We start from the raw sequence: 27,098 nt of genomic DNA, 5'->3' as shown, positions 1-27,098 counted from the left end.
AATTGTACAGGGCAATGATATACTGGAGGGTTAGAGTTAAGGAACAGAAAAGGACCTGTTACATTGCTGGGTGTTGAATTTCCAGTCAAGATTGACGACTCGTGATAGGGACGAGGGTAGGAGACAGGTCAATTTTCTCCTCCCTGACCCTAGAGGTGCTATAATTGGCCTCAGTAGCCCTCGCAGCATCCAGCTGAGATCAGCTGGGATCTAACGCGGGACAGACCTGGTCTTTAGGCCTCAGATACCACTGCAGTCAATGGGCCATTCGGAGATCTCTGGTGACATATCCAAAATACAGTTATTGACTTCTTCTTTACCCCCATCTTAAATGTTACCTCAATTTATTAGAAGACTTAAACCCCGGTGCAGGTAAACAACAGCTTATGGGCGCAAAGGAGCGATTTTTGTCAGTTTAAACATTAAACAACCACAACAAGCTAACTGACCAACTTAGCAAAAAAGTGGCATCACCTCAGCAGTCTCACACAAAACACAGTAGGAAATGCACCCGGCGGAATGATGCATTTGCCAAGACTATTTTTACTCTATATTCAGCAAAGCTTACCGGAGGAGTCGTGGCCTGTGTATTCATACATCTTGTCCCAAGTTCCATTCTCCTCCTTCCAGATGATGATCTTCCGGTCATAGGAACAAGAGGCCAAGATATTGCCGTACATTGGATGAGCCCATGCCACCTGCCACACGGGACCTTCATGGCTGAACAAGGATTTAATTATTTAAATATACAATCGATCCAAGTTTTCAATTTACGCCGGTTTATAAATTAACTGCTTTATGTTGAATGGGTGCTTCAACCCACTACAGCTCCCCAGGTACATCGTGGGTAGGTAGAAGCAAAATACTGCAGATGCTGGAAATCTGAAATAAAAACAGAAAATGGTGAATAAATTCAGCAGTTCTGGCAGCATCTGTGGAGAGAGAAACACTGTCAACGTTTCGGATCTAAACGATCCTTCCACAGAACTGTTAAGAGTTAACTCTGCGTCTCTCCACAGATGCTGCCAGATCTGCTGAGTATAACCAGCATTTTCTGTTTCCAAGTCAGTATGGGCAGGTTCCTTTCTCAAACATGTCAAGCCGTCAACCTATGAAAAGAATTCAGCGCAAGTTTTTAGAGCTCTGTGATCTAAATCAGGACGAAGGTGTTGGACCTAAAACGGGACCATTGGTTGTGTTAACTTGTGGAGTGCGGAGAGGAAAGGTCATGAGGAAGGGAAGATGCCAAGAAGTCTTCCACTCGCTTAAAACAAATGTACCTATTTTTAAATAAAGACTTCAACTGTTCTGAGCCTCTGAGACAAAAGGGCATGACACAGACCCATGTCCAGGAACAGCTAGGTGATAAAGGTTCTGATTTCAACCAAACAAAAAATAATAATAATATTTATTAGTGTCACAAGTAGGCTTACATTAACACTGCAATTAAGTTATTGTGAAAATCCCCCAGTCGCCACACTCCAGCGCCTGTTCGGGTACACTGAGGGACAATTAGAACATAGAACATACAGTGCAGAAGAATTCAGAATGTCCAAATTACCTAATAGTTCGTCTTTTGGGGCTTATGGAAAGAAACCGGAGCGCCCGGAAGAAACCCACGCAGACACGGGAAGAACGTGCAGACTCTGCACAGACAGTGATCCAAGCCGGGAATCGAACCCGGGTCTCTGGCGCTGTAAAGCAAATGTGCTAACCACTGTGCTACCGTGCTGCCCATTAAAACCAAAACTGGACACTAGTCATTTGACCAGCCATTTCCACATAGCTTGGCCGAAACGTCTCCTGTGGACTCCAAGTGTGCAGTCACTTAACTGAAAACAGGTAATTTGGCCCAAGCAATGATTGGTGGATCAAGATACTAAACAGCAGGAAATTCTCATAACCAGATTGCACAATGCAATAATTGCCTGTCATGGCCTGAAGATTTGGGGATTCTCAAGTGGAAGGCACCCACTCCACTAGCCTTTTTGTTGGACCCGTCAGCAATGATGCTTATATCAGAACAATGAGAATCAAATTATATCAGCATCCGATAACAAATTGTTCACCTGATATTCAAGCAGAATCAAGCCAATCCAGATACCGCTGCTAGTCTGCTCAATTTGACTCCTTTTGCAGGAGGACTGTTTCTCGCTGCCCAAGGTTTCATTGTAGATTGCTAGGCAAAGCTGGAGCAGTTTATATTTTGAAAAAGAGGTGATTATGCCCCTCAGCAGAGGGCAAGCAGCTGGAAGAGGAACAAGGAGGGTTTACAGGAATGCTCTACCCTCAGAACCAAACTAGACAATGTGAACCAAACAATGCTCATCTTTCAAGCCGAACTAATGCTAAAGCCATAAATTGGACAGTTCCGTGTACATATTTGGCACTAACCAAATAGTTTGAAATGACAGATCCCATTCACCACAGTATCCCTAGAGGGATGGGAAAGATCTCAGGGTCTGGACAACACTGGCAAGACCACACTGATTGCCCACGCTTGTTGCCCTAGGAAGGCAATAGTGGGCTTTCCTAAAAGCAATTAATTTTACAATTGAGTGACTTTTTGAGACTCTTCAGAGGCCATTAAGAGTCAACCACAGGCTGCACACTGAGGCTGTCTAGTGCCAACTCGGTAACATCACCTGACTCAACTTGCTGCTTTCTGGAGCCCTCATCCATACCCTTGTTACCTCTACTCCAACGCGCTTCTGGCCGTCTCCCAGATTCTGCCTTCTCTTAACTTGAGATCATTCAAAACTCTGCTGCCTGTGTCCTTTCTCAAACCAAGTCTTGTTTACTCATTACCCCTTTGCTCGCTGACCTACAAAGGTTCCCTGTTAAGCATTGCCTCAATATTAAAATTCTCATCTTTATTTTCAGATTTCTACACGGCCTTGTCCTCACCTACCCCTGTAATCTCCTCCAGCTGCACAATCCTCAGATGTATTTGGCAATTGCTTTGGCAATTGATTTTTCTTTTTGCAGGGGCCTCACGGTAGCATGGTGGTTAGCATCAATGCTTCACAGCTCCAGGGTCCCAGGTTCGATTCCCGGCTGGGTCACTGTCTGTGTGGAGTCTGCACGTCCTCCCCGTGTGCGCGTGGGTTTCCTCCGGGTGCTCCGGTTTCCTCCCACAGTCCAAAGATGTGCGGGTTAGGTGGATTGGCCATGCTAAATTGCCCGTAGTGTAAGGTTAATGGGGGGATTGTTGGGTTACGGGTATACGGGTTACGTGGGTTTAAGTGGGGTGATCATTGTTCGGCACAACATCGAGGGCCGAAGGGCCTGTTCTGTGCTGTACTGTTCTATGTTCTATGTATCTTCTAAGTCTTGTCTCTCGTGCATCCCAAATTTATTTGCTCCACCACAGGGGGCCTTGCCCTTAAGTGCCAAAGCCCTAAGTTCAGAAACTTTCTCCCTAAACCTTTCTCTCCTCTTTCCTCCTTTAAGATGCTCCTCAAAACCTCGCCCTTTGACCTAGTGTTTGGCCACCAGTCCTATTATATCCTTAGGTGGCTTGGTGTTAAATTTTGCTTTTAATGCTCCTGTTAAGTGTTTTAGAATGTTTTATCATGTTCAAACGCTACACAAACACAAGTTACTATCATCGTATGAAGTAAGTTTAAGTTGTGGGAGTTAAATCTATCCAGAATAAAGGGAAATGAATGGTAAGTGCGTTACTGAATGCTCTCAATAAAGTTGAACACATGCTAATATCTCGAGGTGATGAAGACCTCGTGATAATCAAAACTTTCTACTTACCCCCTCAAGTCAGCAACAAGGATCTGGCCGCCATTTTTAACATCAAATATCTTCACAGATCGGTCTGAGGAGCAGGTTGCAAGACGGGTTCCGTAGTAATCCATCTGCGCATCATGCTGCATGTAAATAGGTGGGGAAAGTGGTTAGTAAATTACACTGCATGCCGTAACTGTTTGAATTCTATCAGTAACTATTGTCAAAGCAAACAATGTGATTAGGAATTTTAATAAACCAATAATCCCTTGTCGGGATATTGCAGTTATTGAGATGGAGGCATATCCAACAAAAATATGAAGCAATTATTTTCAAGTCCTTGGGTACAAAGGTTAGAGCAGGTAAGTCAGCACATCTGCATTTCCTTAGGTACATTTGCAAAGCATATCAACGTTTAAGAGACTGGTTATTGACTGGAACTTTAAATAGATGATGAGCGAGGCATTTGTTGTCCATTTCCTCACCAGCTCAGGTTGGGATACAGATCATCTTCTGGCTAGTCTCCAGTTCCTCAGCTAAATGACCACTATTCATGCAACATCAGCAGACTATTCAACTATATAAGGTGTCGCAGCCGAGCTTGATCCTATCAGCCATTCCACCCACACAAACAGTATTTCCTAGCAATGGGTATTCAGTGAATACTGTTTCTCTTTCTCCATCCCTTTCGATATCCAAGAGTGGTTGAGGCCAACTGAGATGCCTCAAATGGTACCCTTGTGATTGCTTAGTCAGCTTGGACCAAGATCAAATCAGGGCCCTTGTGACACGTCTGGCTTTAGCGCAAAACCAATGATGCTGTTACCAACCAGGCAATGGTGCAAAGAGGGAAGTATGAAAGTATATAAATGCAATATTCCATAGAGCAAGTTACTTGCATGGATTAGAAGGTGCAACTTGAACAGGGAGCCACTTAATGAAGCCTTTGAAGTTTGATGATTGGAAGGAAAAAGATGTGATTGGTGGAAAACAAAGAGGAGCAAGCTGTCAGTGCAAACTGATAAATGTAATCAGCTAATTCTGCACATTGACAGTCATGCTGCTGATGATTAGCTAATCCTAAACATTGCTGACGATTGATGGATCCGACTCCTCTCTGCATTTTAATCAACACACCCTTGATTCCATTTCACAATGCGCTTTGATTTGTAGCTAACCTGAATTGATCAATTTTATTTGAAGTGTAAATAACCCTTCCTAATCAACAATGATAAAGCATAAGTGAATTTGTACTCTTATCCAATTTTGATACATGGTCAACAAATAGCTCAAGAGCAGAGAAACCTACAGTATATGATACAGATAGCACTCAGCCATCCTATCCTGATGTTCGCTATCCTGATCAATACTGCCATCCTCTGGACTCAATAGCACATAGCCAAAGGGGCTCCAAATCACTCCTACATTTACATCACGATTTCAACTATAATTGGTCTCCAGCTCCACACCTGGAGTATTGTGTTCAGTTTTGGTCTGCTTACTTGAGAAAGGACATACTGGCACTGGAGGGTGTGCAGAGGAGATTCACTAGGTTAATCCCAGAGCTGAAGGGATTGGATTATGAGGAGAGGTTGAGTAGACTGGGACTGTACTCATTGGAATTTAGAAGGATGTGCGGGGATCTTATAGAAACATTTGAAATTATGAAGGGAATAGATAGGATAGATGCGGGCAGGTTGTTTCCACTGGCGGGTGAAAGCAGAACTAGGGGACATAGCCTCAAAATAAGGGGAAGTAGATTTAGGGCTGAGTTTAGGAGGAACTTCTTCACCCAAAGGGTTGTGAATCTATGGAATTCCTTGCCCAGTGAAGCAGTTGAGGCTCCTTCATTACATGTTTTTAAGGTAAAGATAGATAGTTTTTTGAAGAATAAAGGGATTAAGGGTTATGGTGTTCGGGCCGGAAAGTGGAGCTGAGTCCACAAAAGATCAGCCATGATCGCATTGAATGGCGGAGCAGGCTCGAGGGGCCAGATGGCCTACTCCTGCTCCTAGTTCTTATGTTCTTATCTCTAGCCCCCGTCACAAACTAGCACCACCATGATGTACTCCCATTACCCTACCCGATCACTGTCACAAGCCAAACCAGATTGTTCACAACCTCAGCCTTGTTCAACCCAAATTGATTCCGATCTCATATCCTCTCCAGCACAAAGACCAGCTCTGTCTACTTCATAAAAATGATCTGTTTGCTGCTAACATGCCTTTGTCGCCTCTCGACTCAATTGTTTCAATGCTCACCAATCTTCCATTTCATGTTCTGTAATTTTGGTTCAGCCAAACCTCTGCTGCCCTTGTCGTATTCTGTGTCAAGTGCCACTCAACAATCACTCCTGTCTTCACCTACTGCAATGGAGATTGGATCTTAACATCTAAAATGTAAATTCTCATCCTTTTGTATGAGGTCCCCTGTGGCCTTGCTCCTCCTTCGCCAATAATTCCTCCAGCCATACAGCTCACCTCAAAATCTATTCCTTTGCCTGCATCTGCTTGGGTATCCAATCATCACCCTCTTCACTGCGTTGGAGCTATACCTTCAGTCTCCTAGGTTTTATGGAACTGTAACTTCCTCCCCCACCTCCCTTAAGACCCCCCTAAAGACACAGTGCTTTGACTTAACTTCAGGTCATCCCCCTAATATTTCCGTCACAGGCTCAGCATTTATTTTTCCAGATTGCTCCCGGAACTCTGCTCTCTCAGGTGGGTGTGAAAGGTCGCATGACATGTTTCAAGCAAGTGCAGGGAGTTGTCCTCAGTGTCCTGGTCAATATTTATCCATCAACCAATTTCTCTAAAACAGGTTATCTGGCTACTTTTCTCATTGCTGTTTGTGAGAGCTTGCCATGAACAAATTGACATCTCCTGCATTATAAACATGAATGCACTTCAAATGTATTTCTCTAGCTGTGTAGGACTTTAGGCATGAAGGTCAAGATATCAAGGCAAGTTTTTTTTAAAACAAGAAGTATCTTTTCTTATTTTCCAGCAAAATGCAATCAGAAAGGGACAGAGGATTTCAAAGGAAATGGCAATTAATGAAAAAAAAGATCCTGCTGTGTTGGCATTTAAAAAAATTCAGGATTACATTCACTACAGATGAAAGCAGTTTGATTAGGAACATGGTGCTCACCCTGAGATGCCAGCTCTGCAATCTGCCGAATGCATTAAACTACATTTTTAAAAAAACTTTTCCCTCAAAAGGTTAATACTTTTAAATTTATTTTTATTGAAAATTTTCATTGATAACAAACATGACATTAACTCCCCAGAAAACAAATATCATATAGCAGTGTTTTTCCAAATATTTCTTGCCCGAACCCATTTTTACCAACTGGGCATCCTTCAGGTTTCACGCCAGCCGACCTTCGTAACCCACGCCGGTCGACCTTCACACCTCACGCCAGCTGACCTTTGCGACCCACGCTGGCTGACCTTTGCGACCCACGCCGCCTGACCTGCCCAACCCACCATTTTCACTTACCTTTAATGTGACAAGTGAGCCTGCTTGGTCCTCACAATCTCACTTCCTTCGTCATTCAATGTTACATTTTTGCTAAGGATTTTAGCTATGATTTAAGTTCTCCCTGCATCCGTTGAAAAAAAAACATGCTGTTTGTACTCAAACTCGCCAATGTCTTTGAAGTTTTGAGGGTTTTAAACTTTCATTTACCAGTATTTCCCAGCTTACAATACACATGGGCGTTGCATGCCGATTTGCATTGGCACAATTAATAAAGCCATACCTTAAAAAAAATAGGCTTTATACTGCTTTGTCCCTGGTTTCAGCTTCTTCTCAATGGGCTATTCACCAGAGGCCCTGGAGCTCACACCAGCACTGCTTTGTCCTGTTGTGGACCCTCCTGAATAGCTCACACCAGCACTGCTTTGTCCTGTTGTGGACCCTCCTGAATAGCTCACACCAGCACTGCTTTGTCCTGTTGTGGACCCTCCTGAATAGCTCACACCAGCACTGCTTTGTCCTGTTGTAGACCCTCCTGAACAGCTCACACCACCACTGCTTTGTCCTGTTGTGGACCCTCCTGAATAACTCACACCAGCACTGCTTTGTCCTGTTGTGGACCCTCCTGAATAGCTCACACCACCACTGCTTTGTCCTGTTGTGGACCCTCCTGAATAGCCCATGCCAGCACTGCTTTGTCCTGTTGTGGACCCTCCTGAACAGCTCACACCAGCACTGCTTTGTCCTGTTGCGGATTCTCCTGAACAGCTCACACCAGCACTGCTTTGTCCTGTTGTGGACCCTCCTGAACAGCTCACACCAGCACTGCTTTGTCCTGTTGTGGATTCTCCTGAACAGCTCACACCAGCACTGCTTTGTCCTGTTGTGGACCCTCCTGAACAGCTCACACCAGCACTGCTTTGTCCTGTTGTGGACCCTCCTGAACAGCTCACACCAGCACTGCTTTGTCCTGTTGCGGATTCTCCTGAACAGCTCACACCAGCACTGCTTTGTCCTGTTGCGGATTCTCCTGAACAGCTCACACCAGCACTGCTTTGTCCTGTTGCGGATTCTCCTGAACAGCTCACACCAGCACTGCTTTGTCCTGTTGCGGATTCTCCTGAACAGCTCACACCAGCACTGCTTTGTCCTGTTGTGGACCCTCTTGAACAGCTCACACCAGCACTGCTTTGTCCTGTTGTGGATTCGCCTGAGCTACTGTCTCAAGCAGGTTTAGTTGTGATATCCTGGCCTGTTTGTCTCTGGCCCTCTCTTCCTTATTACGAAATGATCCATTTTAAATTATTCAATCCTGTTACTTGCTTTCTGCTGACAAAACGGAGAAGTCTCTCTTCAGCCCAAGGCATGTGAAGTCAGTGTATGGGGCAAGTGACCTGCTCTCTGCCACCGCTCCAGGCAGGAAGGCTCCATCGATTTTTTTTTTTTAAAATCTGCTCCTGGGTCAGCGTGCTGATGTCAGGAGGAGGCAGTTTACCCCGCTGGGCTCTGCTGAGGGGGTACGCATGGGCGCGACGGCTGGCATCCGGAAAGCCAGTCACAGCCGTCATTTTTAAAAGCCGGTAGGGGCCGTTGGGCACTATTTCCCACAATCAGAATTGCTGCGACGCATGGCCCCGCATCCCTCCCGACACCCGCCCATGACCCACCCATAGGTCGTAACCCTGGATTTGAAATTGACTGTCATACAGGTACGACATTGTACAGAAAAAAAACACACATAACCGACCATCTGATAATCCATCCAAAGAAAGACAAGACATAAATAACCAACCCCAATAATAAATAACCACCCCCTCCATCACCCCCATTAATAATTGATGGTGACTAATTCTTTAAAGTAAAAAATTAATGGCCGCCACCTCAGGTAGAATCCCTCCACCAACCCTAACAGTGTACTTGACCTTTTCCAGATATAAAAATTCCATGAGGACACCCAACCAGACCGAGGCGCTGGGCGGAGTAGAGGATCCCCATCACAGCAGAACTCACCTCCGAACTATCAACAAGCTAAAGGCAAGAACATCCCCCTTCACCCCAGTCTGCAACCCTGGCGAGTCCGACAGCCCGAAATGGCCAACGAACATGATTCCAGATCAATGTTAGGAATCACTGACATGCTGTGGTGTTAAAGAAGGAAACCCAAATGCTTACCATCCTTGGACACGACTAGAAAGTGTGGGTGTGGTTAGCGGGCCCACGAGAACACCATACACCTGTCCTCCGTGAAGAACCCACTCATCCTAGCCTTATTTAAGTGAGCCCTATGCACCACCTTAAGCTGAATCAGGCTGAGCCGCGCACAGGAGGAAGTAGTGCTCACCCTATGAAGGGCCTCGCAGCACATGCCCTCATCTAACAAAGGTCCCAGCCTCCTCTCCCACTTCGCCATCACCTGTTCCAGCAAGACAGCTTAGGGGGGGACGGACGGACGGACGGACGGACGCACGCACGCACGCACGCACGCACACACACACGCACACACGCACACACACACCCCCACACACACACACACACGTCACACACATCTTCTACCCCCTCAAAGAGCTGACTCATCCTCGCCTTTGTGATATGTGCTCTGTATACCACGTTAAGCTGTATCAGCCCCAACCTCACGCACAAGATGGAGGCGTTCACACTCTGGAGCACCTTGCACCAGAAACACCCCCCCCCCCCATACCCTTTCCCAACTCTTCCTCCCACTTTGCTTTGATCCCTTCCAGTGGTGCTTTCTCCTTTTCCAAAATAAGCCCGTAAACTGCCGACACTACCCCCTTCTCCAGTCCCCCTGTCGTCAGCACCTCCTCCAGCAACAATGTGGAGGCCGGCTCCACCGGGAAGCTCTGTAACTCCTTTCTGGCAAAGTCTCGAACCTGCATGTATCTGAACATTTCCCCCTGCTCCTGCACATACTTCGCTCCCAGCTCCTTCAATCCTGCAAACCGACCTCCTAGAAACAATTCCTTTAATGCCTTAACTCCCTTCTCCTCCCATCTGCGAAAATTCCCATCCCACCTCCCTGGCTCAAATCTGTGATTCTCCCCGAATCGGCATTTCCCTTGACCCTGCCCCCAACCTGAAGTGCTTGCGAAACTGCCTCCAAATTCTCAATGATGCTATTACTACCGGACTCCCTGAGTATTTCCCCGGGGCCATCGGCAGCGGCACTGTTGCTTCCTTCACCTTCCATCACGACCCCCTACACAAACTCTCCTTCATTCTGACCCACTGGGAATCCGGGGATGGGACAATTGGGCGCGGCCGTTTTGGCGCGGCCGTTTGGGCGCAGCCGTTTGGGCGCCATGGGACAATTGGGCGCAGCCAATTTGGCGCGGCCGTTTGGGCGCAGACGACAGAAATTCTTGTATTCAGAAAACTATTGTATTTGTTGTTGAAACATTCAATTTACTATTTTGAACTGTCAGTTGTGTCAATTTCAGCGGCCGGCTCACTTTGATCCGGAGAGGGAAGCTGCTCTCACTGAAGCAATCAGCCGGCCGCTGAAATTGACACTGCCCACTGCTCTCTCCCTCCAATCCAACTTTTAAGTTTTAATGTATCTGATTGGAGGGAGAGAGCAGCCGGCAGTGTCAATTTCAGCGGCCGGCTGATTGCTTCAGTGAGAGAGCAGCTTCCCTCTCCGGATCAAAGTGAGCTGGCCGCTGAAATTGACACTGCCGGCTGCTCTCTCCCTCCAATCAGAAACATTAAAACTTAAAAGTTGGATTGGAGGGAGAGAGCAGCCGGCAGTGTCAATTTCAGCGGCCGGCTCACTTTGATCCGGAGAGGGAAGCTGCTCTCTCACTGAAACAATCAGCCGGCCGCTGAAATTGACACTGCCGAGGGGGGGGCGGGTGTTAGGGGGGGGCGGGTGTTGGGGGGGCGGGTGTTGGGGGGGAGAAGAGGGGGGGGGGGCGGGTGTTGGGGGGGAGAAGAGGGGGGGCGGGTGGTGGGGGGGAGAAGAGGGGGGGGCGGGTGTTGGGGGGGAGAAGAGGGGGGGGCGGGTGTTGGGGGGGAGAAGAGGGGGGGGGCGGGTGTTGGGGGGGAGAAGAGGGGGGGGCGGGTGTTGGGGGGGAGAAGAGGGGGGGGGGGGTGTTGGGGGGGGGAAGAGGGGGGGTGGGTGTTGGGGGGGAGAAGAGGGGGGGGCGGGTGTTGGGGGGAGAAGAGGGGGGGCGGGTGTTGGGGGGGAGAAGAGGGGGGGCGGGTGTTGGGGGGGAGAAGTTGGGGGGGAGAAGAGGGGGGGGCGGGTGTTGGGGGGGAGAGGGGGGGGGCGGGTGTTGGGGGGGAGAAGAGGGGGGGGCGGGTGTTGGGGGGGAGAAGAGGGGGCGGGTGTTGGGGGGGAGAAGAGGGGGCGGGTGTTGGGGGGGAGAAGAGGGGGGGCGGGTGTTGGGGGAGAAGGGGGGGGGCGGGTGTTGGGGGAGAAGAGGAGGGGGCGGGTGTTGGGGGGGAGAAGAGGGGGGGGCGGGTGTTGGGGGGGGAGAAGAGGGGGGGGCGGGTGTTGGGGGGGGAGAAGAGGGGGGGGGCGGGTGTTGGGGGGGAGAAGAGGGGGGGGGCGGGTGTTGGGGGGGAAGAGGGGGGGGCGGGTGTTGGGGGGGAGAAGTTGGGGGGGAGAAGAGGGGGGGGCGGGTGTTGGGGGAGAAGAGGGGGGTGGCGGGTGTTGGGGGGGAGAAGAGGGGGGGCGGGTGTTGGGGGGGGGGAAGAGGGGGGGAGAGGAGGGGGGCGGGTGTTGGGGGGGGAGAGGAGGGGGGCGGGTGTTGGGGGGGGGAGAGGAGGGGGGCGGGTGTTGGGGGGGGAGAGGAGGGGGGCGGGTGTTGGGGGGGGAGAGGAGGGGGGCGGTTGTTGGGGGGGGAGAGGAGGGGGGCGGGTGTTGGGGGGGAGAGGAGGGGGGCGGGTGTTGGGGGGGAGAGGAGGGGGGCGGGTGTTGGGGGGGGAGGGGAGGGGGGCGGGTGTTGGGGGGAGAGGAGGGGGGCGGGTGTTGGGGGGGGGAGAGGAGGGGGGGCGGGTGTTGGGGGGGGAAGAGGAGGGGGGCGGGTGTTGGGGGGGAGAGGAGGGGGGCGGATGTTGGGGGGGAGAGGAGGGGGGCGGGTGTTGGGGGGGGAGAGGAGGGGGCGGGTGTTGGGGGGGGGAGAGGAGGGGGGCAGGTGTTGGGGGGGGAGAGGAGGGGGGCAGGTGTTGGGGGGGAGAGGAGGGGGGCGGGTGTTGGGGGGGGAGAGGAGGGGGGCGGGTGTTGGGGGGGGAGAGGAGGGGGGCGGGTGTTGGGGGGGAGAGGAGGGGGGCGGGTGTTGGGGGGGGGAGAGGAGTTCGGCGGGTGTGGGGGAGACCCCCCTGGGGGTGTGGGGGAGAGAGGGTGGACCTGCGGGTGTTGGGGGGGAGAGGAGGGCCCTGCGGGTGTTGGGGGAGAGGGGAGGGCCCTGCGGGTGTTGGGGGAGAGAGGGGGGCCCTGCGGGTGTTGGGGGACGGGGGAAGAGAGGGGGGGGGGGGGAGAGGGGGGGGGGGGAGGGGGCGAGCCGGAGGGTGTGGGGATGAGGGCGAGCCGGAGGGTGTGGGGGGAGAGGGGTCTAGTTGGAGGATGTGGGGGGAGAGGGGGCAAGCCGGAGGAAAAAAAAAGAAATTGACACTGTCGGCTGCTCTCTCCCTCCAATCAGAAACATTAAAACTTAAAAGTTGGATTGGAGGGAGAGCAGCGGGCAGTGTCAATTTCAGCGGCCGGCTGATTTCAGTGAGAGCAGCTTCTATCTCCGGATCAAAGTGAGCCGGCCGCTGAAATTTTAATTGGATCCACGATGGGGGTTTTAAATTTATTTTAAAATCTATACTAGCGCTTCCCATTGTGAGTCTACGGGGGTCTGACCTCTCCCCCCGCCCCCCCGTAGACTCTCAATGGGAAGCGCATGCATAGATTTTAAAATAAATTTAAAACACCCATCATGGATATCCGCGGCTCCGATACAACGCGGGTGGCTGTCTTGGACCCCAACACACGCGTTATAAAGGGGGACTACTGTATCATGTATGAGTAAGAACACTGGTTTTTAAACAAAATGTAACAAAGTTTGTGCGACTACTAAATTTGATGAACACACCTCCCTCATGTTGACGCCAAAACGGTTGGCGCCAAAACGGCCGCGCCCAAATGGCTGCGCCAAAACGTACCTAACCCTGGGAATCCACCCTCTGACCCAGCTCCGCACCTTCTCCACATTACTGCTTCCATATCCTTAAAGTAGATATCACCACCAAGTTCGAGGAATATCTCGCGAGGGAGAAAGGGAGTAAAGTCGTTACCAAAGCTCGTAAACTCGAGCCCCTACACAAATCCGTCTCCATTCACCCCCACAAAAAAATTGGCACTTTTTAAATATCATTTGAATATATCATTGCATTGTGGTGAGGCATAGGGGAACCTAACCAGAACTAAGTATTCAACAAATGGTGAGGTGATAGAATCCCACCTTTCTCTACATCATTAATATAGATTGTAAATGGTGAGCCTTCAGCATTGATCCTTGCAGCACCCCATTCGTAACTAACTTACCTGCCAACCAGTGACATTTCCTCAAAGTGCTTTGATGTGGATGCTGGGTGAGATTGTGATCTGGTTGGGTTTGCAGCTGGAAAATGAGAATTCAGGTAAGGTACTAAATGGTGGCCAGTGTCTCTGGAACCATTTCCCAGGGCACACTGCAATCCTCTAGGAAAGGAGTTGCGGGGCACAAAATTGTTTTTACAAATGTCTGATTTCCTACAGCACATATCATTTAAATATATCAGGGCAATAAAAGATGAGCAAAAGTGTGATTTTGCCAGCATTGCCCAGCACCAGACTTGCAGCGGCAGCCATGGAGTGAGTGGTCGCACAAAGAGCAGCTCCGGCTCAAAGGTGTTGGTTTGAGTTCTTTTTACCCGAATGTTGGGTAATTTCGACAGGAAAGTGTAGCTGAAGGTCTGGAGGAGAGGTTCCCCCCCATGAGTGGCATGTCTGTTGGTTACCAGACCCGGCAGAAGGAGGTGAAAGATCTGGCCAAGGAACTGGAGGAGACCTGTGGCGCAGTAGCATTTGGGAAGATGGTGATGGGGAAGGGGTTGTCGCAAGTTGGAAAACCCCAAATAGAGCAGTTGATGGCATTTATTAGAGATTATTTCGGCCAGCAGCAAAAGTAGATGCAGGAGGGGCGCACATGGCCCCAAGGCAGAAGCTGAGAGCAGGGGAGCCGCTGGAGGCTGTGATTGTGAGGTTCCATAGGTTTGTACAGAGGGGTAAGATGCTGCGATGGGCTAGGGGAAAATGGAACTGTGACTGGAAAGGGAACAGGGTCCGGATGTATCATGGTATCGGAGCAAAGCTGGCGAAGAGGTGCACCAGTTTAACAACCCCCCCCCCATTTGTGGTGTGGTTTTTCTTTTTGAAAGGGGTGACCAGTGGTTTTCCAACTGTCTTTCTTTGTGTGCGGGAGGGTGGGATCCACGGGGAGACTCTTGTACAGACCAAGAAGAGAAGGGTTGGGGGGTGTAAGTAGACGGGCCTTCGGCAGGAGCTGCCATGCTGACAGGTAATGCTGGTGAACGGAAGTGAAGTGGGGGAGGTGGCTGTGGGCATGGCCAAGTGGGGGCGGGGCGGGGGGGGGGGGGGGGGGGGGGGGTTTGCAACGTGGCAGTGATGGTGAATGAGCATGGTTATGGGCGGAGAAGGGAGCTATCTTGGATGGGCCCGGTTCAGGGCGAAATCAAAGGTGGTAGAATTGGAAGGGATTGATGGCGGATGATAGAGTGGAATGGAGGCGCAATCCTCCAGCACGGTTCGGAACATGGAATATATGGGGACTGAATGTGCCGGTGAAGATGTCTCGGGTCTTCAGGCACTAGAGGAGCTTGAAGTCGGAGGGGGTCTCTCTGCAAGTGAAGCATCTCTAGGTGAAGGATCAGGTTAGGTTGAAAAGGGATTGGTGGGGCAGGTATTTCACTCTTGGTTTGACTCAAAGATAGGTGTCCATCTTGCTGAGCAAAAGGACGGGTTTGTAGGCGCCAAGGAAGTGCGGGACCTGGGTGGGAGGTATGTGATAGTGAGCGGGGTGTTGCAGAGGACGCCAGTGGTGCTAGTGAACGTTTATGTGCCAAATTGGACGACGTGGGGTTTGTGAAAGGGTTGCTGGGAATGATTCCGGGCCTAGACTTGCATCGGTTGATTATGGGCTGTGATTTTAACTGTGCTCTGGAACCGAGGGTGGATAGGTTGAGCCCTAAGTCAATGAGAAGGTTGAGGATGGTGATGGAGCTGGGAGGGTTTATGGAAAGGATGGGAAGGGTGAATCCCAGGAGATTTAGGAACATGGAGTATGCCTTCTTCTCGCACGTGTACAAGGTATACTCTAGAATTGACTTTTTTGTAGTGAGCCGAGCGATGTTGGTGGGGGTGAGAATCGTGATCTCTGACCATGTGTTGCACTGGCTGGAAGTTGACTTTGCTCGAGGCAGGAGCAGAGGCCGGGATGGAGGTTGGATTCGGGGCTTTTGGCGGACAAGGGGTTCTGTGAGAAGGTGTGGTTGATGATCAAAGACTATGGGCGCGATTCTTCGCTCCCGGGAATAATCGTGAAGGCCGTCATGAACTCGGCCGCTCCTCTCACCGTATTCACCCTCACCCGGGGGGCTAGGAGCGGCGCTCCGTTATTCTCGGCCGCCAGGCCTTGACGTTTGCGTCAAGGCGGCGCGCCGAGAATGAAGCGACGGCAGCGCCTATGTGACGTCAGCCGCGCATGGGCAGGTTGGCCGGCTCCAACCCGTGCATGCGCGGCTGACGTCACGACGGCTGACAGCTCAAACCCGCGCATGCGTGGTGGCCGTCTTCCCCTCAGCCGCCCCGCAAGATGGGTCGGCTTGATCTTGCGGGGCGGCGGAAGGGAAATAGTGCGTCTCGTTGAGACGCCGGCCCGACGATCGGTGGGAACCGATAGCGGGCTGTCCCCTCCCGAGCACAGTCGTGGTTCTCAGTCACCACCAGGCCCCCTACAAGCCCCAAACGGGCATCTCACGGCGTTTTCACGACGGCAGCGACCAGGTGTGGTTGCTGCCGTCATGAAACGGTCGCGAACGGCAGGCCGCTCGGCACATCCGGGTCGGAGAATCGCTGGTCGCCGTGAAAAACGACAAGCGCCGATTCTTCCGAGTGGGGGGGTGGGAGAATCGCGGGGGGCCCTCCCGCGATTCTCCCACCCGGCCTGGGGAGCGGAGAATCGTGCCCTAGGTGGTGTTATCGGCCAGGGTTTAGAAAACTCCAAAGCATCTCATGGAGTTCATCTGACCTACAACAGTTTATTAATTTTGGTTACAGGGAGCACAAGGGCCTACCTTTCAGGTGTTATTCAACAGAGGCCTTAAGTACTTTTAATCTAAAACAAAGTTTATTCTGCAAATTTAGTTAACATTTTTATAAACACACCCAGTAAGCATTTTTATCAACTACAAACATAAATATCCCACACAGCTATAGTACTCTATGTATAACCCTTACTAAATTTCCCCCTTTAAGCTGTTCCAATTTAGTAACAGGATCCCAGAAACCCCTTTTCAAAGGTGTGGTCCAGCACACAGCACTCAAGACCTGGTATCTTTAAGAGTGTGATGTGGATACTTCGTAGAGAAAATGCTGGAAAATCTCAGCAGGTCTGGCAGCATCTGTAGGGAGAGTAAAGAGTTAACGTTTCAAGTCCAGATGACCCTTTGTCAAAGCTATAACAGAGAGAAATGGAAAATAGTGAAGGTGGATAGTGGGGGAGGGACATATGGAAATCCTGTCGGAGAGAAGAAGCAGTACTTCGTCAGGGTAGGCATTCCTGGAAGAGAAGTGGCAGCGAGTTAAACACTGGATAAAAGCAAATTACTGCGGATGCTGAAATCTCTTTGCTTTTAGATTCCAGCACCCGCAGTAATTTGCTTTTATATGGATACTTCTTGTTCTTTTCAAAACAGTAGGTTTGGATTCCTTCCAGAAAACAGTTATTTATTTTCAAGTTATCAAGTCATCTGCAAGCAGCTTTTAAAATGCAGAGAGAGACTCCAAGATACTTGTCTGTCTGAATACAGAACCCAAATGTAAAAATGAAAGCAAAACACTCAGGGCCACAAAACAAACCCAAACCAAAGTGAAAGTAAAACTCAGAGCTCCACCCATAATGACATCACTGAAGCCATGGGTAATGCAAAACATTTCTTAAAGGGACAGAACCATGACAGTGGAGTTGGATCAGAATGGGGAGGTATCGATGGCTACATTTTGGGAGGCGTTGAAGGCGTTTTACTGGAGGGGGGGGGGGGAGGGGGGGGGGGGGGGGGGGGGAGAGGTTATCCCGTTCAAGGCGCACAGAATATGGACGGTTGTTGGACGAGATAGTCAAGGTGAACAGGAAATATTTGAGACCCCCCACCAAAAAGGGGTTGATGAAGTGAGAGGTTACAGGGGCAGTTTGATAGGTTGATGGCGGGGAGGCAGTGGGGGAGCTACAGAGGGTGCGCGGGGGGGGGGGGGGGGGGTGCTGTGCGGGAATGGATAAAAGGTGAGTCGTTTTCTCTCCCATCAGCTACGGAGGCAGGCGGCATCCTGGGGATTTCTGTGGATTCGGGCAGGGAAAGGGGAGGCAGTGTCGGAGCCAGGGAAACTTAATGAGGCGTTTAGGGAGTATTACTGGAAGTTATATAGGGCTGAGCCAGATGATGAGGAAGTGGAGATGGGGCGTTTTTGGATGAGCTGGAATTCCCAAGGCTGGATGAGGATGGAGGCAGATGCTGGAGGAACTGCTAGGGCTGAGAGAGATGATGGATAGTATAAAAGGGATGAAGTCGGGGAGGGCACCGCGGCCAGATGGCTACCCAGCGGAGATCTATAAAGAGTTTGCGACAGAGTTGGCACGACATTTGCCGGGGATGTTTAGCGAGATACTGGAGAAGGGGGAACTACAGAAGACACTGACCCAGGCGTTGATCACACTAATCCCGAAGCTGGGCAAGGACCTGTTGGTGTTTGGGTCATACCGGCCAATTTCTTTTCTTTAAATTTAGAGTACCCATTTATTAATTTTCCAAGGAAGGGGCAATTTCAGCGTGGCCAATCCACCTACCCTACACATCTTTTTTGGTTGTGGGGATGAGATCCACACAAACACGGAGAGAATGTGCAAACTCTACACAGTGACAAGAGGTCTGGATTGACCAGAGTCCTCAGCGCCGTGAGGCAGCAATGCTAAGCGCTGCAGTGTGCTGCCCACATCGGCCCATTTCACTGCTAAACACAGAAGTGAAAGTGTTGGCCAAGTTAGTGGCGGGGGTGGGATGCGTTCTGGGGGTGGTCGCAGAGGACCAAACGGGTTTCATAAAGGGCATGGCAGCTTTCCAGTAACATCAGATGGCTAATAAACGTGATCATGACACTGAAGGAACGAGTACTGGAGGTGGTGGTCTTTATGGACAGGGAGAAGGTTTTCGACCAGGTAGAGTGGTGGTACATGTTTGATATTCTGGGAAGATTTGGGTTTGGCCCAAAGTTTGCCGTGTGAGTTCATCTGTTGTATGTGGCCCCAGTGGTGAGTGTACGGACAAATGAGATGAGGTCACGGAGCTTTGGGTTGCACAGGGGAACGAGGCAGGGGTGTCCGCTGTCGCAGTTGTTGTTCGCGCTGGCGATAGAGCCCTTGGCGATGGACCTTAGGGGGTCAGTAGAGTGGCAGGCGATTGTGAGGGGGAGTAGGGAACACCGGATGTCGCTGCAAATGACCTGCTGCTGTTCATGCCAGACCCATTGGAGAGTATAGGGAGAATTCTGGTCATACAAGAGAGGTTCGGGACCTTCTCAGGCTATAAATTGAATGTCGGAACGAGTGAGGTCTTTCCGGTGAATGCGGCGGGTCAGGGGAGTCAATATGGGGGCTTTGCCATTTAGGTTTGCCAGGGACAGGCTCAGGTATCTGGGGATTCAGGTGACGGGAGTGGTCGACAATGCACAAGTGGAACCTGACAACGTTGTTGGAGGAGGTTAGGGGGGACTTTAGGAAGTGGGGTATGCTGCACCTGACATTGGCGGGGAGGGTCCAAGTGGTTAAAATGAATGTTCTGCCAAGGTTCCTGTATGTACGCCAGACCATCCCGATCTTGATCCCAAAGGCCTTTTTCTGGAAACTGGATGCAGCAATTCAGAGTTTATATGGGTGAGGAAGAGGGTGAAGAGGGCCCTGTTGCAGAGGCGTTGCCAAACTTGCTGCATTACTGCTAGGTGGCAAATGCAGAGACGATGAGGCAGTGGTGGGAGGGAGAGGGTTAGAATGGGTTAGGATGGAAGAGGAGTCCTGTAGAGGGTTTAGCCTCAGGGCCATGGTGAGGGCGTCACTTCCGCTGGCACTGGGGAGATTCACGGTGATCCCGGTCGTACAGTCCATGATTAGGGTGTGAAACCAGTTGAGGAGACACTTTAGGATGGAGGGTATGTTGGTTCTGTTACCATTGTGTGGGAACCATGGGTTTAAGCTGGGGGAGATTGATAGAACCTATAGGAAGTGGAGGGAGGTGGGCCTGGTGAGGGCGAGGGATCTATATCTGGAGGAGCGGTTTGTCGGTCTGGAAGAGCTGTGGGATAAGGTGGGGCTGCCGAAGGGAAGCGAGTTCAGGTATATGCAAGTGAGGGACTTTACGCAGGAGGAATGCAGAGGGTTTCCCAAGCTACCGGAGTATCCCCTGTTGGAGCGTTTGCTGCTCCCGGGTGTGGAAGGGGAGGGCAGGATTGGAAATATATATATGGGTGGCTGGGGGAGTGTTGAGTGAAGCACTGCACAGGGTGAATTCGACCTCTTCATGTGCGAGGATGAGTTTGATTCAATTTAAGTGGTGCTCAGGCGAGGAGGAGTTGGGTTCTTCCAGGAGATGGCCAATGAGTATGAGAAGTGTGGGTGAGGACCAGCAAATCACACCAATATGTTCTGGGGCTGCGGGAACTTGGAGAGATACTGGGAGGGGGTGTTTGGGATGCTGATCGTGGGGGTAAAGGCCAGGCCGAAGCTGATGGAGGGGAGGAGGGCTGATGTTGTGGCCTTCGCCTCTCTTTCTGTTGGAATGGCGGTCAACAACGCCACTGGGAGTGGTGGCCTGGCTGGGGGACCTATGCGATTTCCTCCGGCTGGAAAAGTCCAAGTTTGAAGCTTTGAGAGTCACAATCAGGCACGGTAGAACAGTGGTTAGCACTGTTGCTTCACAGCGCCAGGATCCCAGGTTCGATTCCCAGCTTGGGTCACTGTCTGAATGGATTTCCTCCGGGTGCTCAAGTTTCCTCCCACAAGTCCAGAACAACGTGCTTGTTAGGTGAATTGGACATTCTGAATTCTCCCTCTGTGTACCCAAACGGGCACCGGAATGTGGAGATTGGGGGATTTTCACTGTAACTTCATTGCAGTGTTAACGTAAGCCTACTTGTAACAATAAGGATTATTATTATTATTCAGAAGTACTTTTAGCTTCTAACTTTTATATTTATTTCCAAGGATAACAGGCATGAGAATATACAGGTTCTGAGAACATACTTGGAAACCAAAAGGTCTATTTACTGACATACAGAAGATCAAGGAGAGGTCTTGTAGTAATATTCAAAAGGGTTTAAAAGCATTTATCTGATTCTCTCTGCCTGAAAATTGCTAACAATGGGCCATGAAAGATCAGTACTAGAAGCAAAAAGGAAGATTCCTTTCCGTGCAAAAAACTATTGGCATAAGGAATACATTAGCAGTGGCTATTGAGGTGATTTGAAATAAGCAAAGAGGAAACTGGATAAACACACAGAAAAATATTAAAAGTAATGGGAAACAGCAGGGAAAGGGAAGAGGATTCAGATTGGAGCTAGCAGTGATACATAACTTCATAAGATATAGGAACAGAACTACACCGTTTAGCCGATCGAGTCTGCTCCACCATTCGATCATGGCTGATCTCATCCTGGCCTTAACTTTACCATCCTGCCTGTTCTCCATAACCCTTCAACCCATTACCAATTAAACATTTGTCTAACTCCTCATTGAATTTACTCACTGTTTCAGCATCCACCACACTCTGGGGGAGCGAATTCCACAGATTCACAACCCTTTGGGAGAAGTAATTTCTCTTCAACTCTGTTTTAAATTTGCTACCTCTTATCCAAAGGCCCTAGAATGTTCTAGATTGCCCCACAAGAGGAAGCATCCACTCCATATCTTTTAACATCTTGTATATCACAATTTAATCTCCCATCATTTTTCTACTCTATAGAGAGTATAGGCCTAAACTGTTCAACCTCTCTTCATATGACAAACCCAGGTATGAAGGTCAGAAATAAGGTGGTCAGCCCTCCAGAATTGCAGTGGAGTTTGCCGGAACTGAAGGTGAATCTCCTAGGCAACGCTGTGAGCAAGTTGCGAAAGGGGGACTTAAGTGATTTTCTTGGAACCCATTCATTTGTTATAAAAAAAATATCAGCGACAGGAAATAGTCATTCCACTGACAGTCACAAATCATCCAATCGGTGATGAAGAGTCAGTTCTAACTGATGTGGGTGGGTGCACCACAAGGATAAGCGTTGACCAATGGCGGGAACATGGGCAGGGGTCACATTGTGGTGGGATGAAACTCCTAGAGTTTGAGACCCTGGACACAAAATGCGCTCTCTTCTGTGCTCAAATTTCGATGAGTGATATGTGTGCAATTGTGACAAAAGAGCACATATGGGAACAAACATTATGATGCTGACTGTACTGCTTGCGTATATATTATATTTGTGGGCCTTGGGATGAACTGCCCACATACGAAATGAATCATCAAGAAAATGAAAGCATTGAAGCTGAGGATGAACTCCCTGTGGATGATGTGGGCACAGATATGCAGGTCAGTATCTGAGAAACTATTTCCATTGGTTCATTTAGATCACTCCTGGTTAGTGTCATCACAATTCATGTTCACTTCACAAATGAATGGGAAAGCAGCATATAACTCTGGTGTATTGAGTTGGGTTGCATCGAGTGTTGTATTGAGGTAGGTCACAGATTCAATCCTTGGTTTATGCAGAGTTACTTGACAGGAAAAACAGTAGGAAGAGTTACAGTTGGTCTTAATATGTCTGCAATGGGCAGGGAAGGTGAAGACAAAGAGTAAATACTTCCATTTCCAACCATGATGCTGGAAATATGCATGCAGTGCTGTTCACTATAGCATTCAATGAAATTATACTGCAAAATTGGCCAGGGCTTTTAGGAAAGGAGAAAAAAGATGTTTTGGCAGAGACAAGTTCATCATTGCTCAGTATGATGCCAAGTTAGGCTGCCCTATATTGGGAAAGATTTAATAGGCTGTGCAATGAAATGATCACAGTTTCTGTCCACAAACCCCCATTCACTCGACTTACAAACTTAATAACTGTGCTGCAAGGGGGCACCATGTAGTGCAGTCCTAATCTTTATTGAGCAATGTAAATAAACACCAGAGAGAATGAGGGATGGTAAACAAGTACAAATTAATCGCAACAATCTTCACACCTCCCCCAGCCTCACAAAAAAACACGGATCACTCCTATTTTTTTCAATATCACAGCTCAATCACAGGCAGCCCGGTAGCACAATGGGTAGCACTGTTGCTTCACAGCTCCAGGGTCCCAGGTTCGATTCCCGGCTTGGGTCACTGTCTGTGTGGTGCAGTCTGCACGTTCTCCCTGTGTCTGCATGGGTTTCCTCTGAGTGCTCCGGTTTCTTCCCACAAGTCCCTAAAAAAGTGCTGTTGGGTGATTTGGGCATTCTGAATTCTCCCACTGTGTACCCGAACAGGCGCTGGAATGTGGCGACGAGGAGCTTTCACAGTAACTTCATTGCAGTGTTAATCTAAGCCTACTTGTGACAATAAAGATTATTATTATAAGATTCTCATCCTCAAATTCTTCCATGGTTTTGGCAAGGAGGCGGATCCTTTTGGGCTGAAAGCTGACTACACTGCCAAGCACCTCGGCGTAGCGGGGTGACTTGGAGTTTTTGCGCCTCGAGAAGGTCAAGTTTACCATGAACGGGTCGGTGGAAGGATTTTACTTTAGATGGCAGCCGTTTATAATGTACTTCAAAGAGTTGGTCGCTGTTAGGGGGCGTGGGGTTAGGGCAGGGAGGGGGGTTTAGCGGTGAGCTTATAGTGTTGTAAAGGGGGTTTACTGTTTGGTTGTTATTGCATGCCTTGTATTAAAATGGTTAAAAATTATAATAAAAACATTTCCAATTCAAAAAAAATCCATGGTCTCCTCTCTTTCTCTGCAATTCACTCTAGCTTCCACAACTCTCCACTAATCTGTGCTCCTAATTCTGACCCCTCGAGCATCCCCAATTTTGATTGCTCCACCACTGATGGACGTGCCTTCAGCTGTCCAGGTACTAAGCTCTAGAATTCCCTCCTTTAAGCCCTTCAATTATCTTTCCACCTTCAAGACACTTCTTAAAACCCACCTCTTGACCAAACCTTTAGTCATCTGTCCTAATATCTCCTTGCGTGGTTTGGTGTTCAGTTTTGTTTCCTAATGCCCCCGTGAAGCAGCTTTGAATGTTTTAATGTGTTTTCGGCACTGTATAAAGACATCTTGTAGCTGTTGTGAGAGTGAGAGCAGGCTGGTAACTGATAGGGGTGACACACAGCTCATGTCACTTTGGTCCTTTCCTCAGTCTAAAATTCTCGTCGGGAGTTTGTCTCTTTCTAGATGTGACTGACAAGTTTTTTTAAAATCTCACGATGAGGACCAAGTATTAAAATCACAGAGCTGCTTATATCACTGATTACAGCGCAGCCTGCACCTCACTCCTGAGCAACCAGTATTCACTGGATAGACCACTGCAAAAATCTCGAATATATTCCAGCATATCTCTTGCACACAAGCATCTGCTCTCTACTACGGGGAGGAGGCAGGAGAATCGGGATGAGAAACATATCAGCCATGATTGAATGTCAGAGCAGATTTGATGGGCTGGGTGGCTAATTCTGCTCCTTTATTTTATGGTCTTGTACATAAGGAGCAAGAGCAGAAGTAGGCCGTTCAGCCTCTTGAGCCTGCTCTGCTATTAATTTTTTTAAAGTAAATTTAGACTATCCAATTCTTTTTTTTTCAATTAAGGGGCAATTTACCATGGTCAATCTACCTACCCTGCACATCTTTGAGTTGTGGAGGCAAGACCCATGCAGACATGGGGAAAATGTGCAAACTTCACACGGACAGTGACTCAGGGCTGGGACCGAACCCGGGTCCTCGGCGCCGTGAGGTAGCAGTGCTAACCACTGTGCCACCGTGCCGCCCTGCTATTCAATAGGATCATGCCTGATCTGTCTGTGTTTCTAATTGCATATTTCCATCCAACTCCCATTAGCCTTTGATTCCCTTGCCTAACACGAATCTATCTACCTCCGCATTAAAGATATTCAGACCCAACCCTCACTGCCTTCTGAGGCAGAGTTTCAAAGTCGCACAACCCTCAAGAGAAAAGAATTCTCCTCATGTCTGTCTAAAAGGGTGACCCCTGAATTTAAAACAGTGCCCCCCACGAGTTCTGGACTCACCCACAAGAGGAAATATCATTTCCATGTCCATCTTGTCAAGCTCATTCAGGGTCTTATCGCCTTTAACCAAGTGAACTTGCGTGAGTGCTGAGATTTTTGTTATAAACCTTGCGAAATTATAGAGTGCTATCATATTTGTTTGTTTGTTACCTCTCTTGAGGAAGTGAACAAACGAATATGATGGACAGTAGGACCCTGAGGGTAATGTGTTCACAGACAGAGAACAAAGGGATGAGCACAGCATGGCTAGGAAGGGGAAGGGGAGCTTTGCCTCGTGGAGAGAATAGTGAAAAAGATGCTGGGTAACAAGAGGCCAGGATTGGGAAAATGCGAAGTGAGCCAATCAGGATATATGGCCAGGTCAGGAGGTGTGTAAAATGACCAATGGGACGTTTGTATGCGAATCCTGATGTAATTTGAAGTATATCTCCAGTGTTCCTTTGTCCTGAGGTTCTCTTTATCCTGGGCTCTTAGAAGACAGTGTGTGTGTCCTGAGGTCCTATGGATTGAGTCAGCTTTGCAAGTTAGTTATTATTAAATGATATGATACCTGCAAATCCATCTCAGATTTTATTGAGTCCAGACCGGCCACAAAGAATCAGGAATTAACACTCTCCCCTTTCCAAAATTACTGAATTTATCTGTGCCCAATTTCCCTCATTGGACCACCATTCCACCTACCTGATACCCCCTTTAAGATGCTGGCAAAACTGAAAATAATTACTCAGAAGACCCTCTCGCAAAGTGAGAGCCTGTACTGTGATGCACAGAAATGAGACAAACAGCACTGCAGTTTGTGGGATATGCAATGGACAGCCAGCTATTAGAAATAATTGCAGTGTGGGCTTAAGTGTAGTTGGGTTTAAGTGACAAGAACAAGTGTCAGCCCCAAATGCTCCATTTTCCCTGAGATCCAGGTGCCAGTCACATCTGCAAAGAGAACCAAGGCCGCCCCCAGGAATGCTATTAATTGGCCGATGCAGGGAGTGACAAGCACTACCTGTGAAGCAGATCGGTTACATACACTTATTTTTTTTTCATATAAATCTTTTTATTCTCCTCATTTTCATCAATAAACAACCAGAGAAAAAACAAACAAAAATAAATACAATAACAATCCCCCACACCCCAACTGCACCCCGCTCAATATACAGACCAAAGCATCCACCCGTACAGTCCAGGGAAAAAAACAATTAACAATCAAACAGTGTAACCAAAGACAACAATGCCGCAGGCCCCCCCCCTTCCCCCCTCCAATGTTCAATAGTAACCAGTTCTCGGAAGTGCATCGTAAACAGCCCCCATGAACTGTGAAACCCTTCCTTCATCCCCACCAGCTGAGACTTCACCTTCCCGAGAGTCAAAGAAATCCCCCCCCCCCCCCCCCCCCGAAAATGGTTTCTAAGGGGCCTGGTTCCACGTTCATGAGCATTACCCCCGAGATGACTCTGAAAAACCTCCCTCCAACAAACCCCTCACATTCCACATAACTATCCTAACCGGGGGTCTCTCACTTCCCCCCCCCCCCCCCCCCTCCTGTCCGCCATCATCATACCTCCGGACCCTGCCCACTCGGGCTTGGCCCGCCCTGTCCCGTTGTTACCATCGAACCCCTCCCAGAATCCTCCCATCCACTTCCTCTCGAAAACACCTCAACCATCAGTCCCCTCCTCCCGCTTTTTAACAGCTCCTATGCCCATCGAAACCTGTTCTACCAGGCTTCGATGGCCGCAGTCCCTCTCCCCACCACACTCCTGTTCACTGGCCAGCTTGAGGTAGCCAATGTGGAGGCCTCTGCCCAGGCCCCACTCCCCTCCAATCCCCTCCCTGCCCGAGGAAAACAAAGAAATCACCTTCAACACACAACCCCAGTGTAAACACACAAACGCCAAAGAGCCATCATTACAAAAGAAAATCCCAACTCTACCTTATCCAAATAGGCAACTTCAACTCATTTAGCACATATAACGAAATGAGACAAAAAAGAGCCACACACAACCTTCCACTGCATCTCCCACCCCCCCCCCCCCCCCTCCCACCCCCAGTCCAAGACCAATCCTCAGTTCCATTTCTCACTTCTGCCCCAGTCCTTCTGCCTTCACAAACACCTCTGCCGTTTCTATCGTCTCAAAATAAAAGTCTTTGGAGTTGTAGGTCAACCTCAACTTAGCTGGGTACACAATGCCAAACCGCAGCCCGCTGTTATAGGTGCCGTCTTCACTCGGCTGAAGCCTCCCGCCTCCTCCACGGTTAAGTCCTGGTATATACGTACAACAACCACAGCC

General features: G+C 49.4%; 1 protein-coding gene across 1 annotated transcript in view; it reads right to left on the bottom strand.

Moving 5' to 3' along the window:
• sec13 (SEC13 homolog, nuclear pore and COPII coat complex component) overlaps positions 1–27,098 on the bottom strand; it is a 68,214-nt gene that overhangs the window by 22,690 nt on the left and 18,426 nt on the right. The window contains exons 3-4 of the mRNA XM_038810784.1: positions 3,766–3,881; positions 569–720 (exon numbers count right to left, since the gene is read on the bottom strand). Of these exons, the coding sequence (XP_038666712.1) occupies positions 569–720; positions 3,766–3,881 (268 nt within the window). The remainder of the gene's footprint in view (positions 1–568; positions 721–3,765; positions 3,882–27,098) is intronic.

Source organism: Scyliorhinus canicula, chromosome 11 (genome assembly GCF_902713615.1).
Source record: "Scyliorhinus canicula chromosome 11, sScyCan1.1, whole genome shotgun sequence".
Lineage (NCBI taxonomy): Eukaryota > Metazoa > Chordata > Chondrichthyes > Carcharhiniformes > Scyliorhinidae > Scyliorhinus > Scyliorhinus canicula.
Note: the sequence above shows the minus strand (reverse complement) of the source record. Positions and strands in the feature narration are given on the sequence as shown.